Source organism: Ranitomeya imitator, chromosome 3, assembly GCF_032444005.1.
Source record: "Ranitomeya imitator isolate aRanImi1 chromosome 3, aRanImi1.pri, whole genome shotgun sequence".
Taxonomy (NCBI): Eukaryota; Metazoa; Chordata; class Amphibia; order Anura; family Dendrobatidae; genus Ranitomeya; species Ranitomeya imitator.
In genome coordinates, this window is record NC_091284.1 from 571,973,623 (window position 1) to 571,991,479 (window position 17,857).

A 17,857-nucleotide genomic window follows, 5' to 3' on the forward strand; every position below is an offset into this window, starting at 1 on the left:
CCAGGAACTGTTCTCCCACAGCTCAGACAATACCCTGTGAGTGCCCAGCAGGAACTAGCGATTACAAAACAGATAGAGGGATATAAAGAGAAAGGAGTTTTGGTAGAGATACAATCACCTGCTAACACTCCTCTGTATCCAGTCAAAAAGAGAACTCTTGATAAGAGTTCTATGCCCAAATATCGTATGGTACATGATTTAAGAGAAATAAACAAAGTTCTAGATCCAATCACCCCAGTTGTACCCAATCCTCATACGTTACTATCACAGATACCAGCCAGTTCTCAAGTATTTACTGTAATAGATCTTTCAAATGCATTTTTCTCGGTTCCTTTACACCAAGACAGTTGGCATTTGTTTGCATTTACATTTAAGGGCAAACAGTTGGCGTGGACACGCCTTCCACAGGGAATGATACACTCCCCTACTCTTTATTCAAATGCCCTACAAACAGTCCTTCAGAGGTTTGAACCCGAACCACAGGTAGTAATTTTGCAGTATGTGGATGACCTACTACTTTGCTGCCCAGATCTAGAAACTGCAGAAAGGTCCACTGTGAGTTTACTATGTTTTTTAGAAAAAGAAGGGTGTAAAGTGAATAGACAAAAGCTACAAGTTTGTCAGACCAAAGTGGTCTTTCTAGGTCATTGCATTTCTCAAGGTAAAAAGCATCTTACACCACAAAGAACTGAAGCAATAAGACAGATGAATGAGCCTAGAAATCATAAACAGCTACGAGCATTTTTAGGAATAGTGTCTCATTGTAGACAATGGATTATACATGCCAGTCAACTAATGCAACCACTGTATGACTGTGTAAAAAGTGAACCTTATTTGTTGACAAAAGAAGGTCAGATTTCGTTCCAACAATTAAAAGATGCCCTTGTTTCAGCTCCAGCGTTAGGGCTACCAGACTACACCAAACCATTTCAGCTTATGGCTGCAGAAGTTGATTCCCATGCTACAGGAGTTCTTACCCAGAAGCATGCAGGGAAACAAAGACCAATTGCATATCTTTCAGCAAGGTTAGATCCCGTAGCTAGAGCAGCGCCAACCTGTGTACGTGTAGTTGTTGCTGTCTCACTATTGTTGGACAAAGCATCAGAAATTGTTCTAGAGCATCCACTCACAGTTCAAACTACACATGATGTTTATGGGATATTAAACCAGGTCCAACCAAAACACATTTCCATGGCCAGACATTTGCGGCTGCAGTGTTCTTTGTTGCTCCCCTCTACTATCACATTTGCTAGGCTTCAGACTCTCAATATAGCTACACTGCTACCTCTCGAGTCTGAAGGGGGGAATAAGGACACTGATCCACACGCAAATTTTTTCCCTACAGACACACATGATTGTACAGAGCTCATTTTACAAGAAACGGTAGGCTTACCCAATGTATCCGAAACACCACTTCAAAATCCAGATTTAGAGCTGTTTATAGATGGTAGTAGGTTTGCAGATGACACAGGTAACTTCCATACAGGGTATGCAGTTGTGTCAGAATCTGAAACTCTCAAAGCAGAACCACTTCCACCGAAACAGTCTGCACAAGAAGCAGAACTAAGAGCATTGATTGAAGCTCTTAAAATAGCTGAGAACCAGACAGCTAATATATACACTGATTCTAGGTATGCACATGGTATTGTGTTTGATTTTGGAGTAATCTGGAGAGCTAGAGGTTACATGACAGCGTCAGGACAACCTGTAAAACATGCTTCTCTGATCAAACAGATCTTAGAGGCTGCACAAGAAACAAAAGAAGTAGCAGTAATCAAGGTAGCTGCACATGTGAGACTCGACACTAGGGAATCTAGGGGAAATGATAGGGCTGATAAAGCAGCCAAAGCAGCAGCTGTCAAACCCTTACAACAGGTTCATACTGTAAACCCCACAGAAAATACTGAAGATAGACTGAGACAAGCACAGGAAGATGCAGGAGAAGAGGAGAGGGACAGGTGGAAAAAGGAAGGGGCAGAAGAACAAGCGGGAATTTGGAAGAAAGATGGACTAATATGTCTACCTAGAGCCTGGTATCCGATTGTAGTTGGTGGACTGCACCACCCTACTCATGTGTCTGCAAATGCAATGACACTACTGGCAAAGCAAGTCTGGTTGGCTCCAGGTTTTGGCAACTATGCAAGAGACTATTGTGCTGCATGCGCTATATGCCTGACACATAATCCCGGACAGACAGCAAAGACCCCTATGAAGCACCACGTCCGACCTCTCTACCCGTTTCAGCGATTACAAATAGACTTTATCCAGCTGCCAAAAAGTAATGGGTATGAGTATGTGTTGGTATGTGTGGACATGTTCTCGGGGTGGCCAGAGGCCTATCCAGTTCGGAAGGCTTCAGCTAAAAACACTGCTGTAAAGCTAGTTGCCGAACTGATACCCCGTTACGGTCTCCCTGAAGTGATCGAGTCAGATAGGGGTACTCATTTTACTGGAGAAATATTTCAAAATGTACTGAAAATGTTGGGTGTTGAAAGTCAGTTACACACTCCGTACCATCCTCAAAGTTCTGGTAAGGTAGAACGCATGAATGAAACTTTAAAATTAAAAATACAGAAAGCCATGGCTGAAACAGGAAAGCCTTGGACAGAATGCCTTTCACTGGCCCTTTACTCAATACGCAATACCCCAAGGGGTAAGACTAAACTGTCTCCATATGAAATTTTGTTTGGCAGGACTGCCAATTTAGGATGTTATTTTCCACAGCAACTTGTGTTAAATATTGAGTCATTGACTTCTTATGTGCAAAATCTTCAGAAACAATTAACTAAGGTGCATGCACAAGTTTTTGCTTCCCTTCCAGATCCTGACAACACAGAAGGAAGTCACAAGTTGGAACCAGGTGATCAAGTCTATGTAAAAAGACACACCAGAAAGGCTCTAGAACCAAGGTTTGACGGACCCTTCCAAGTCCTGTTGACAACACCTACATCAGTCAAGCTTGAAGGAAAGGCATCATGGATACATGCAAGCCATTGCAAGAAAAGCAGTATAAACTCATGATATTGATGTTAATAATGATAACCTCAACGGAGGCGTGGGATAGACTGAATTCTCTAGCCCCTTTGAACAATAGATTCGTACAACATCATAGAAAATTAGTGCATGACTTGTTAAACAATACACAAACCCTGACAGATTGTTGGATCTGTACCCATTCGCCGGTATCAGCCACAAGTATACCTTTTCTAGCAGTTCCCGTATTAGCAGAAGAAATATTCGCTTGGCCTAATTGTTCAGACAACCTGGCCAACAACCAAATTGGTAATGCTAGGCTGTGGAATACTACAATCGCCATACCAATTGTGGGATGGGTAGAATTTCCTTGGTGGCAGGGTAATCTCTCAGGGAGTAACAGACATCTACAATATTTAGCATTTAGGGGAGGAAAATGGGTACCTAGAAATAAGACTGGATTAACTAATTTAGGACAGGTCCCCACAGAAAATCTACAGCTTAGTTTCAGTACAACCGTCCCCCCCTCTGATGCTTTCAAACCTGTAGTATTGGAAAGATACATACATAATAGAAAATGGAAACATTCTAAATTGTTCCCCCAAGGTGATGCAAACAGTTGTACAAGTAAGCCGGGGAACCTGGTTTGTAATGAATCCAATGAGTATATCAAAGGAATGCCTGTATGTGGGAATCCCGCAGCCGGGTACTGTAGCCCCTTGGGACAAAAACCCTCTTGGTGTATGCTTCAGAATGTATCTAGATTTGTGGACTTGGCTCACAGATTGGTATTGCAGCACTCAGCTCTATGGGATCTGCCTGAAGGTACATTTTGGATATGCGGAGAAGGAGCATATAAATCGCTTCCCGTAGGTATAAAGGGTACTTGTACATTAGGACGCCTAACCCCGGCTACATTCATAATTTCAAATAAACAAGTGAATATGCAAGCCGTGCCCAAGCACACACTGTATAAAAGAGCTGCAGATAACTCACCACGTCCCTCGGGGAGGCCACATATAGTACAAATGGGAATTCCTAACAAAATTGCTAGTACCATTTTTATTTATCCTATGTTAACACAGATGTGGGATAAATTAGTTAGAGCCACGGATTATCTAGATGATCAGATCTGGGATATATTGGACATATTAAACACTAGTATAGCTGTACAGAATCAGCTTATAATAGTCACTAACCAACATACCCTGGTATTGGATTACCTAACTGCCTCACAAGGGGGTATGTGTCAAATCATCGGACCCACCTGCTGTCATTATATAGACCCGAATAGTACTATGAGTATGACATTTAAATTAAAGGACGTACAACGACTCAGAGATCAGTATGACAAAGACAATGACCAGAATAAGGATAGCTGGTGGTCAGATACCTTTTCTTTTCTTAACCCAGCCAACTGGTTCAGAGGAATCGGTGGGTGGGTTGCTGGGATTATGCAGAGCATAATACATATAGTTATGATTATTGTAGTCATATACGTACTATTCCAGATTGTGCTCAAGAGTATCTCAGTATGCACAGATAAACTTTGTGTAATAGATGCAAGAGTATAAAGTTTTTTTTCCTTCTTCTCTTATGTTATCCTTTGCTAATACTGATTATTGCGCTTATTTTGCTATCCCTTTGTAATATCTGTACTTATTGCAAAACAAAGAAAAGGTTGCGAGAGTTAAACGGAAGAATTAATACTAGATTTGATTCTCTTATTGAATACAAGCATGTACATGTGTAATACCAAATAAAGGCTTTGTCTTTGGCCCTGTGGTAATAAAATAAATAAAAGAAAATGTCAAAGGGGGGAATTGTGGAGATCAGACTGAACTAAAACAATCCATCTTGTCTTCTTCCTGAGAAATCTCGCTTACAACAAGATACATTTCTGCTGACTTGACATTTCCTTTTATGGAAGTAATCATGTGTGCATTCCTTCTTTCAATAGCAGCCTTTCATTCACCTTCCAGATGATGTAACTTTCTACTGATAAAGACTGGTATAGATTGTTTATGTAAGAGATAGTGAAATATGAGCGCTTGTGCGCATGTCTGTAAAAGAATAATTCTTTTCTATATAAAGGGAGGGCAAAGCCCAGAGAGAGAGATGTGCTCCTGGGCTTCCCTTGTATATGATCACACAATACCTTGTTTGCGTGTCATTTACTCAGGATCCCTACCTCTAGTAAGCCAGGGACTGAGAAGGACTTAACAGGATTATGGGTGAAATATCACAAATACACATGCCCAGGAACATACTTCATCTACTTCTGATAGGAATATGGGTATATCTATTGTTCTGTATGGGGATTATGGGTGAAATATCACAAATACACATGCCCAGGAACATATTTCATCTACTTCTGATAGGAATATGGGTATATCTATTGATCTGTATGGGGATTATGGGTGAAATATCACAAATACACATGCCCAGGAACATACTTCATCTACTTCTGATAGGAATATGGGTATATCTATTGTTCTGTATGGGGATTATGGGTGAAATATCACAAATACACATGCCTAGGAACATACTTCATCTACTTCTGATAGGAATATGGGTATATCTATTGTTCTGTATGGGGATTATGGGTGAAATATCACAAATACACATGCTCAGGAACATACTTCATCTACTTCTGATAGGAATATGGGTATAATTATTGTTCTGTATGGGGATTATGGGTGAAATATCACAAATACACATGCTCAGGAACATATTTCATCTACTTCTGATAGGAATATGGGTATATCTATTGTTCTGTATGGGGATTATGGGTGAAATATCACAAATACACATGCCCAGGAACATACTTCATCTACTTCTGATAGGAATATGGGTATAATCATTGTTCTGTATGGGGATTATGGGTGAAATATCACAAATACACATGCTCCGGAACATATTTCATCTACTTCTGATAGGAATATGGGTATAATTATTGCTCTGTATGGGGATTATGGGTGAAATATCACAAATACACATGCTCAGGAACATACTTCATCTACTTCTGATAGGAATATGGGTATAAAACCTATTATTTTATTAAAAGTTATTTAAAAACAATTCTATATATCTCCATTAAAAGTTATTGATGTCAACAAACCTAAGTAACCAATAAAATCCTGCAAAACATCCAACATCCTATAAAGAACAATGTATTGAGAATAATATAGGTATATAAGGAAGAAGTATGGTGCAAGACTGCTCATCTCTATGACATGGCCATAGTATATGGACAATGATGATTCCAGACTTCGCGGCAGACTGTGCCCGTCGCTGATTGGTCGAGGCAACCTTTATGACATCATCGTCGCCATGGCAACCATTATGACATCTACGTCGATACTGTGCCCGTCGCTGAATCAGAAACGTGGGATTTCTACGTCCTTTATGACATCATCGTCGCTGTGCCCGTTGCTGATTGGTCGAGGCCTGGCGGCCTCGACCAATCAGAGATGCGGGATTTCCAGGACAGACAGACAGACAGACAGACAGAAAGTCAGACAGACAGACAGAAAGACAGACAGACGGAAAAACCCTTAGACAATCTATATATATAATTGTCTAAGGGTTTTTCCGTCTGACTGTCTGTCTGTCCTGGAAATGACGATGATGTCATAAAGGACGTAGACATCCCGCGTTTCTGATTCAGCGACGGGCACAGTATCGACGTAGATGTCATGGTTGCGATGGCGACGATGTCATAAAGGTTGCCTCGACCAATCAGCGACGGGCACAGTCTGCCGCGAATTCTGGAATCATCATTGTCCATATACTACGGGGACATGCATATTCTAGAATACCCGATGCGTTAGAATCGGGCCACAATCTAGTTATATATATAGATAAATATACCCATATTCTTACCGGAAGTTAATGAAATGTTTCATCATATTTTAGCAATAATCAACATATAAAACAATAATTGTACACATACGTGTTCTTACCAGGAATTGATTGAATATGACACTGGGCATGTGTATTCATGATATATCAACTATAATACCCACAAAGAACCATTATACCCATATTCCTATCAGAAGTAGATGAAATATGTTCCTGGGCATGTGTATTTGTGATATTTAACCCATAATCCCCATACAGATCAATAGATATACCCATATTCCTATCAGAAGTAGATGAAGTATGTTCCTGGGCATGTGTATTTGTGATATTTCACCCATAATCCCCATACAGATCAATAGATATACCCATATTCCTATCAGAAGTAGATGAAGTATGTTCCTGGGCATGTGTATTTGTGATATTTAACCCATAATCCCCATACAGAACAATAGATATACCCATATTCCTATCAGATGTAGATGAAATATGTTCCTGGGCATGTGTATTTGTGATATTTCACCCATAATCCCCATACAGAACAATAATTATACCCATATTCCTGTCAGAAGTAGATGAAGTATGTTCCTGGGCATGTGTATTTGTGATATTTCACCCATAATCCCCATACAGAACAATAATTATACCCATATTCCTGTCAGAAGTAGATGAAGTATGTTCCTGGGCATGTGTATTTGTGATATTTCACCCATAATCCCCATACAGATCAATAGATATACCCATATTCCTATCAGAAGTAGATGAAATATGTTCCTGAGCATGTGTATTTGTGATATTTCACCCATAATCCCCATACAGATCAATAGATATACCCATATTCCTATCAGAAGTAGATGAAATATGTTCCTGAGCATGTGTATTTGTGATATTTCACCCATAATCCCCATACAGAACAATAGATATACCCATATTCCTATCAGAAGTAGATGAAATATGTTCCTGAGCATGTGTATTTGTGATATTTCACCCATAATCCCCATACAGAACAATAATTATACCCATATTCCTGTCAGAAGTAGATGAAGTATGTTCCTGGGCATGTGTATTTGTGATATTTCACCCATAATCCCCATACAGATCAATAGATATACCCATATTCCTATCAGAAGTAGATGAAATATGTTCCTGAGCATGTGTATTTGTGATATTTCACCCATAATCCCCATACAGATCAATAGATATACCCATATTCCTATCAGAAGTAGATGAAATATGTTCCTGAGCATGTGTATTTGTGATATTTCACCCATAATCCCCATACAGAACAATAGATATACCCATATTCCTATCAGAAGTAGATGAAATATGTTCCTGAGCATGTGTATTTGTGATATTTCACCCATAATCCCCATACAGATCAATAGATATACCCATATTCCTATCAGAAGTAGATGAAATATGTTCCTGAGCATGTGTATTTGTGATATTTCACCCATAATCCCCATACAGAACAATAGATATACCCATATTCCTATGAGATGTTGATGAAGTATGTTCCTGGGCATGTGTATTTGTGATATTTCACCCATAATCCCCATACAGAACAATAATTATACCCATATTCCTGTCAGAAGTAGATGAAGTATGTTCCTGGGCATGTGTATTTGTGATATTTCACCCATAATCCCCATACAGATCAATAGATATACCCATATTCCTATCAGAAGTAGATGAAATATGTTCCTGAGCATGTGTATTTGTGATATTTCACCCATAATCCCCATACAGAACAATAATTATACCCATATTCCAATCAGAAGTAGATGAAGTATGTTCCTGGGCATGTGTATTTGTGATATTTCACCCATAATCCCCATACAGAACAATAATTATACCCATATTCCAATCAGAAGTAGATGAAGTATGTTCCTGGGCATGTGTATTTGTGATATTTCACCCATAATCCCCATACAGAACAATAATTATACCCATATTCCTGTCAGAAGTAGATGAAGTATGTTCCTGGGCATGTGTATTTGTGATATTTCACCCATAATCCCCATACAGAACAATAGATATACCCATATTCCTATGAGATGTTGATGAAGTATGTTCCTGGGCATGTGTATTTGTGATATTTCACCCATAATCCCCATACAGAACAATAGATATACCCATATTCCTATGAGATGTTGATGAAGTATGTTCCTGGGCATGTGTATTTGTGATATTTCACCCATAATCCCCATACAGAACAATAGTTATACCCATATTCCTATGAGATGTTGATGAAGTATGTTCCTGGGCATGTGTATTTGTGATATTTCACCCATAATCCCCATACAGAACAATAATTATACCCATATTCCTGTCAGAAGTAGATGAAGTATGTTCCTGGGCATGTGTATTTGTGATATTTCACCCATAATCCCCATACAGATCAATAGATATACCCATATTCCTATCAGAAGTAGATGAAATATGTTCCTGAGCATGTGTATTTGTGATATTTCACCCATAATCCCCATACAGAACAATAATTATACCCATATTCCAATCAGAAGTAGATGAAGTATGTTCCTGGGCATGTGTATTTGTGATATTTCACCCATAATCCCCATACAGAACAATAATTATACCCATATTCCAATCAGAAGTAGATGAAGTATGTTCCTGGGCATGTGTATTTGTGATATTTCACCCATAATCCCCATACAGAACAATAATTATACCCATATTCCTGTCAGAAGTAGATGAAGTATGTTCCTGGGCATGTGTATTTGTGATATTTCACCCATAATCCCCATACAGAACAATAGATATACCCATATTCCTATGAGATGTTGATGAAGTATGTTCCTGGGCATGTGTATTTGTGATATTTCACCCATAATCCCCATACAGAACAATAGATATACCCATATTCCTATGAGATGTTGATGAAGTATGTTCCTGGGCATGTGTATTTGTGATATTTCACCCATAATCCCCATACAGAACAATAGATATACCCATATTCCTATGAGATGTTGATGAAGTATGTTCCTGGGCATGTGTATTTGTGATATTTCACCCATAATCCCCATACAGAACAATAGTTATACCCATATTCCTATGAGATGTTGATGAGATATATCACCAGGCGTGTGTAACCTGATATTCTACACATAATCCCATATAGTTACAATCTTTTTTCCCTGGTTCTATTATTAAACTTTAATCCAGCCCTGTGGATGTTCTGATTCATTTAAGTATTTCCATTGAATTCCCTTCTTCCTATATTACAAGAAGTCATTTCCTGGGCTGCATTTGTAAAATGTGCTGCCATCTAGTGGTGGAGTCTAGTATTGCAGCCCATCATCCCATCATCCCATCATCCCATAATCCCAATATGCAGTTTAGTACGTCCCGTATATAGGTGACATATACAGCTGTATAACAGAGGAGGTATATACTGTAGGTGACATATACAGCTATATAACATAGAGGAGGTATATAGGTGACATATACAGCTGTATAACAGAGGAGGTATGTACTGTAGGTGACATATACAGCTATATAACATAGAGGAGGTATATAGGTGACATATACAGCTGTATAACACAGAGGAGGTATATAGGTGACATATACAGCTGTATAACATAGATAAGGTATATAGGTGACATATACAGCTGTATAAAATAGAGGAGATATGTAGGTGACATACAGATGTATAACATAGAGGAGGTATATACTGTAGGTGACATATACAGCTGTATAACATAGAGGAGGTATATAGGTGATATATACAGCTGTATAACATAGGTAAGGTATATACTGTAGGTGACATATACAGATGTATAACATAGAGGAGGTATATACTGTAGGTGACATATACAGCTGTATAACATAGAGGAGGTATATAGGTGATATATACAGCTGTATAACATAGGTAAGGTATATACTGTAGGTGACATATACAGCTGTGTAACAAGTCTGGCCTTTGGTGATGCATGTACACAATGAGAGCTACAATGGCTCCTGTTCCCCCAGTTCTCCCCGTACAGAACATCACACAGTAGGAGGGACGGTTACACATAGCTGCCATTTTTGGAATTAGTAGCATACTTGGTTGCCATGGACACCGCCTTCCTCACTTTCCGGCATAGTTGTGTACTCACTTGTTTCCCTGTGTGTCCGCTGCCTGGATGTAGAAATACCGTGCAGGCAGCGCTGCCTCCCCCCGCAGCCCCGGACCCCATACTCCGCTGAGCTCGGCGCTCACAGCCGGGGGGCTCTCGGTGCAGCGCAGGGGGGCTGCTATAGCGGCTACTAAAAGGAGCTGCCAGAACATGGACACTGGGGGCCGGGAGTGCGGCTGCCAGGAGAGATGTGCGGAGGATGTGGGAGGAACCTTCCTGGCGGCCAGAGCGGCGGCCATCAGCTGCAGACGTCACCTCAGCCGTCTGCTCCGTGGTGTGCGGGAAGCTCCAGGGAGCCCAAGGCTGTGTTCACATTACATTGTCTCCTATTCATATCTATGGCGTCTCCCATTTAGGAAACGTGCAGGACGTTTTGGAGAAGAAAGTCTCCAAATCCGTCCAAAAATTCAGCAAGAAGACTCTGGGCCATCCACCATTGTATTCTGCCAATCTGGGCCATCCACCATTGTATTCTGCCACTCTGGGCCATCCACCATTGTATTCTGCCCCTCTGGGCCATCCACCATTGTATTCTGCCCCTCTGGGCCATCCACCATTGTATTCTGCCACTCTGGGCCATCCACCATTGTATTCTGCCACTCTGGGCCATCCACCATTGTATTCTGCCACTCTGGGCCATCCACCATTGTATTCTGCCACTCTGGGCCATCCACCATTGCATTCTGCCCCTCTGGGCCATCCACCATTGCATTCTGCCCCTCTGGGCCATCCACCATTGTATTCTGCCCCTCTGGGCCATCCACCATTGTATTCTGCCACTCTGGCCATCCACCATTGCATTCTGCCCCTCTGGGCCATCCACCATTGCATTCTGCCACTCTGGGCCATCCACCATTGTATTCTGCCACTCTGGCCATCCACCATTGCATTCTGCCCCTCTGGGCCATCCACCATTGTATTCTGCCACTCTGGCCATCCACCATTGCATTCTGCCACTCTGGCCATCCACCATTGTATTCTGCCACTCTGGGCCATCCACCATTGTATTCTGCCACTCTGGGCCATCCACCATTGCATTCTGCCCCTCTGGGCCATCCACCATTGCATTCTGCCCCTCTGGGCCATCCACCATTGTATTCTGCCCCTCTGGGCCATCCACCATTGTATTCTGCCACTCTGGCCATCCACCATTGCATTCTGCCCCTCTGGGCCATCCACCATTGTATTCTGCCACTCTGGCCATCCACCATTGCATTCTGCCACTCTGGGCCATCCACCATTGTATTCTGCCACTCTGGGCCATCCACCATTGCATTTCTGCCCCTCTGGGCCATCCACCATTGTATTCTGCCACTCTGGGCCATCCACCATTGCATTTCTGCCCCTCTGGGCCATCCACCATTGCATTCTGCCACTCTGGGCCATCCACCATTGCATTCTGCCACTCTGGGCCATCCACCATTGTATTCTGCCCCTCTGGGCCATCCACCATTGTATTCTGCCACTCTGGCCATCCACCATTGCATTCTGCCACTCTGGGCCATCCACCATTGTATTCTGCCACTCTGGGCCATCCACCATTGCATTTCTGCCCCTCTGGGCCATCCACCATTGTATTCTGCCACTCTGGGCCATCCACCATTGCATTTCTGCCACTCTGGGCCATCCACCATTGCATTCTGCCACTCTGGGCCATCCACCATTGCATTCTGCCACTCTGGGCCATCCACCATTGCATTCTGCCACTCTGGGCCATCCACCATTGTATTCTGCCACTCTGGGCCATCCACCATTACAGTTCTGCCACTATGGGCCATCCACCATTACAGTTCTGCCACTCTGGGCCATCCACCATTACAGTTCTGCCACTCTGGGCCATCCACCATTACAGTTCTGCCACTCTGGGCCATCCACCATTACAGTTCTGCCACTCTGGGCCATCAACCATTGCTGTTCTGCCACTCTGGGCCATCCATCATTGTATTCTGCCGCTCTGCGCCATCCACCATTTCAGTTCTGCCATTATGGGCCATCCACCATTGCATTCTGCCACTCTGGGCCATCCACCATTGCAGTTCTGCCCCTCTGGGGCATCCACCATTGCAGATCTGCCACTCTGGGCCATCCACCATTGCATTCTGCCACTCTGGGCCATCCACCATTGCATTCTGCCACTCTGGGCCATCCACCATTGCATTCTGCCACTCTGGGCCATCCACCATTGTATTCTGCCACTCTGGGCCATCCACCATTACAGTTCTGCCACTATGGGCCATCCACCATTACAGTTCTGCCACTCTGGGCCATCCACCATTACAGTTCTGCCACTCTGGGCCATCCACCATTACAGTTCTGCCACTCTGGGCCATCCACCATTACAGTTCTGCCACTCTGGGCCATCAACCATTGCTGTTCTGCCACTCTGGGCCATCCATCATTGTATTCTGCCGCTCTGCGCCATCCACCATTTCAGTTCTGCCATTATGGGCCATCCACCATTGCATTCTGCCACTCTGGGCCATCCACCATTGCAGTTCTGCCCCTCTGGGGCATCCACCATTGCAGATCTGCCACTCTGGGCCATCCACCATTGTATTCTGCCACTCTGGGCCATCCACCATTGTATTCTGCCACTCTGGGCCATCCACCATTGCATTCTGTCACTCTGGGCCATCCACCATTGCATTCTGCCCCTCTGGGCCATCCACCATTGCAGTTCTGCCACTCTGGGCCATCCACCATTGTATTCTGCCACTCTGGGCCATCCAACATTGCATTCTGCCACTCTGGGCCATCCTCCATTGCATTCTGCCACTCTGGTTCATCCACCATTGCAGATCTGCCACTCTGGACCATCCACCATTGCATTCTGCTACTCTGGGCCATCCACCATTGCATTTCTGCCCCTCTGGACCATCCACCATTGCATTCTGCTACTCTGGGCCATCCACCATTGCATTTCTGCCCCTCTGGGCCATCCACCATTGCAGATCTGCCACTCTGGGCCATCCAGCATTGCAATTCTGATACACTGGGCCATCCACCATTGCATTCTGCCACTCTGGGCCATCCACCATTGCAGTTCTGCCCCTCTGGGGCATCCACCATTGCAGATCTGCCACTATGGGCCATCCACCATTACAGTTCTGCCACTCTGGGCCATCCACCATTACAGTTCTGCCACTCTGGGCCATCCACCATTACAGTTCTGCCACTCTGGGCCATCCACCATTGCATTCTGCCACTCTGGGCCATCCACCATTGCAGTTCTGCCACTCTGGGCCATCCACCATTACAGTTCTGCCACTCTGGGCCATCCACCATTACAGTTCTGCCACTCTGGGCCATCCACCATTACAGTTCTGCCACTCTGGGCCATCCACCATTACAGTTCTGCCACTCTGGGCCATCCACCATTACAGTTCTGCCACTCTGGGCCATCCACCATTGCATTCTGTCACTCTGGGCCATCCACCATTGCAGTTCTGCCACTCTGGGCCATCCATCATTGTATTCTGCCACTCTTTGCCATCCACCATTGCAGTTCTGCCATTATGGGCCATCCACCATTGCATTCTGCCATTATGGGCCATCCACCATTGCATTCTGCCACTCTGGGCCATCCATCATTGTATTCTGCCACTCTGGGCCATCCACCATTGCATTCTGCCACTCTGGTCCATCCACCATTGCATTTCTGCCCCTCTGGGCCATCCACCATTGCAGATCTGCCACTCTGTGCCATCCACTATTGCAATTCTGCCACTCTGGGCCATCCACCATTACAGTTCTGCCACTCTGGGCCATCCACCATTGCATTCTGTCACTCTGGGCCATCCACCATTGCAGTTCTGCCACTCTGGGCCATCCATCATTGTATTCTGCCACTCTTTGCCATCCACCATTGCAGTTCTGCCATTATGGGCCATCCACCATTGCATTCTGCCATTATGGGCCATCCACCATTGCATTCTGCCACTCTGGGCCATCCATCATTGTATTCTGCCACTCTGGGCCATCCACCATTGCATTCTGCCACTCTGGTCCATCCACCATTGCATTTCTGCCCCTCTGGGCCATCCACCATTGCAGATCTGCCACTCTGTGCCATCCACTATTGCAATTCTGCCACTCTGGGCCATCCACCATTGCAGTTCTGCCCTCTGGGCCATCCACCATTACAGTTCTGCCCCTCTTCGCAATCCATCATTGCTGTTCTGTCACTCTGGGCCATCCACCATTACAGTTCTGCCACTCTGGGCCATCCACCATTGCATTCTGCCACTCTGGGCCATCCTCCATTGCAGTTCTGCCACTCTGGGCCATCCACCATTACAGTTCTGCCACTCTGGGCCATCCACCATTACAGTTCTGCCACTCTGGGCCATCAACCATTGCTGTTCTGCCACTCTGGGCCATCCATCATTGTATTCTGCCGCTCTGCGCCATCCACCATTTCAGTTCTGCCATTATGGGCCATCCACCATTGCATTCTGCCACTCTGGGCCATCCACCATTGCAGTTCTGCCCCTCTGGGGCATCCACCATTGCAGATCTGCCACTCTGGGCCATCCACCATTGCATTCTGCCACTCTGGGCCATCCACCATTGCATTCTGCCACTCTGGGCCATCCACCATTGCATTCTGCCACTCTGGGCCATCCACCATTGTATTCTGCCACTCTGGGCCATCCACCATTACAGTTCTGCCACTATGGGCCATCCACCATTACAGTTCTGCCACTCTGGGCCATCCACCATTACAGTTCTGCCACTCTGGGCCATCCACCATTACAGTTCTGCCACTCTGGGCCATCCACCATTACAGTTCTGCCACTCTGGGCCATCAACCATTGCTGTTCTGCCACTCTGGGCCATCCATCATTGTATTCTGCCGCTCTGCGCCATCCACCATTTCAGTTCTGCCATTATGGGCCATCCACCATTGCATTCTGCCACTCTGGGCCATCCACCATTGCAGTTCTGCCCCTCTGGGGCATCCACCATTGCAGATCTGCCACTCTGGGCCATCCACCATTGTATTCTGCCACTCTGGGCCATCCACCATTGTATTCTGCCACTCTGGGCCATCCACCATTGCATTCTGTCACTCTGGGCCATCCACCATTGCATTCTGCCCCTCTGGGCCATCCACCATTGCAGTTCTGCCACTCTGGGCCATCCACCATTGTATTCTGCCACTCTGGGCCATCCAACATTGCATTCTGCCACTCTGGGCCATCCTCCATTGCATTCTGCCACTCTGGTTCATCCACCATTGCAGATCTGCCACTCTGGACCATCCACCATTGCATTCTGCTACTCTGGGCCATCCACCATTGCATTTCTGCCCCTCTGGACCATCCACCATTGCATTCTGCTACTCTGGGCCATCCACCATTGCATTTCTGCCCCTCTGGGCCATCCACCATTGCAGATCTGCCACTCTGGGCCATCCAGCATTGCAATTCTGATACACTGGGCCATCCACCATTGCATTCTGCCACTCTGGGCCATCCACCATTGCAGTTCTGCCCCTCTGGGGCATCCACCATTGCAGATCTGCCACTATGGGCCATCCACCATTACAGTTCTGCCACTCTGGGCCATCCACCATTACAGTTCTGCCACTCTGGGCCATCCACCATTACAGTTCTGCCACTCTGGGCCATCCACCATTGCATTCTGCCACTCTGGGCCATCCACCATTGCAGTTCTGCCACTCTGGGCCATCCACCATTACAGTTCTGCCACTCTGGGCCATCCACCATTACAGTTCTGCCACTCTGGGCCATCCACCATTACAGTTCTGCCACTCTGGGCCATCCACCATTACAGTTCTGCCACTCTGGGCCATCCACCATTACAGTTCTGCCACTCTGGGCCATCCACCATTGCATTCTGTCACTCTGGGCCATCCACCATTGCAGTTCTGCCACTCTGGGCCATCCATCATTGTATTCTGCCACTCTTTGCCATCCACCATTGCAGTTCTGCCATTATGGGCCATCCACCATTGCATTCTGCCATTATGGGCCATCCACCATTGCATTCTGCCACTCTGGGCCATCCATCATTGTATTCTGCCACTCTGGGCCATCCACCATTGCATTCTGCCACTCTGGTCCATCCACCATTGCATTTCTGCCCCTCTGGGCCATCCACCATTGCAGATCTGCCACTCTGTGCCATCCACTATTGCAATTCTGCCACTCTGGGCCATCCACCATTGCAGTTCTGCCCTCTGGGCCATCCACCATTACAGTTCTGCCCCTCTTCGCAATCCATCATTGCTGTTCTGTCACTCTGGGCCATCCACCATTACAGTTCTGCCACTCTGGGCCATCCACCATTGCATTCTGCCACTCTGGGCCATCCTCCATTGCAGTTCTGCCACTCTGTGCCATCCACTATTGCAATTCTGCCCCTCTGGGCCATCCACCATTGCAGTTCTGCCCCTCTGGGCCATCCACCATTACAGTTCTGCCCCTCTGGACCATCCATCATTGCTGTTCTGTCACTCTGGGCCATGCACCATTACAGTTCTGTCACTCTGGGCCATCCACCATTACAGTTCTGCCACTCTGGGCCATCCACCATTGCATTCTGCCACTCTGGGCCATCCACCATTTCAGTTTTGCCACTCTAGGCCATCCACCATTGCATTCTGCCACTCTGGGCCATCCACCATTGCATTCTGCCACTCTGGGCCATCCACCATTTCAGTTTTGCCACTCTGGGCCATCCACCATTGCATTCTGCCACTCTGGGCCATGCACCATTACAGTTCTGTCACTCTGGGCCATCCACCATTACAGTTCTGCCACTCTGGGCCATCCACCATTGCATTCTGCCACTCTGGGCCATCCACCATTTCAGTCTTGCCACTCTGGGCCATCCACCATTGCTGTTCTGTCACT

The 17,857-nt window shown here is 45.3% G+C and overlaps 1 protein-coding gene across 7 annotated transcripts in view; it reads right to left on the reverse strand.

Annotated features, from left to right (window-relative positions):
* Positions 1–11,244, reverse strand: part of POGLUT2 (protein O-glucosyltransferase 2) — a 279,270-nt gene extending 268,026 nt beyond the window's left edge. For 6 of the 7 annotated variants that reach the window (XM_069757956.1, XM_069757957.1, XM_069757955.1 and 3 more), the window contains exon 1: positions 10,956–11,196. In XM_069757956.1, the coding sequence (XP_069614057.1) occupies positions 10,956–11,128 (173 nt within the window). In that variant the 5' untranslated portion in view covers positions 11,129–11,196. Of the gene's footprint in view, positions 1–10,955 lie in introns of all 7 variants that reach the window. The other variant, XM_069757958.1, reaches the window with a different exon arrangement.
* Positions 11,245–17,857: the final 6,613 nt, after the last annotated feature.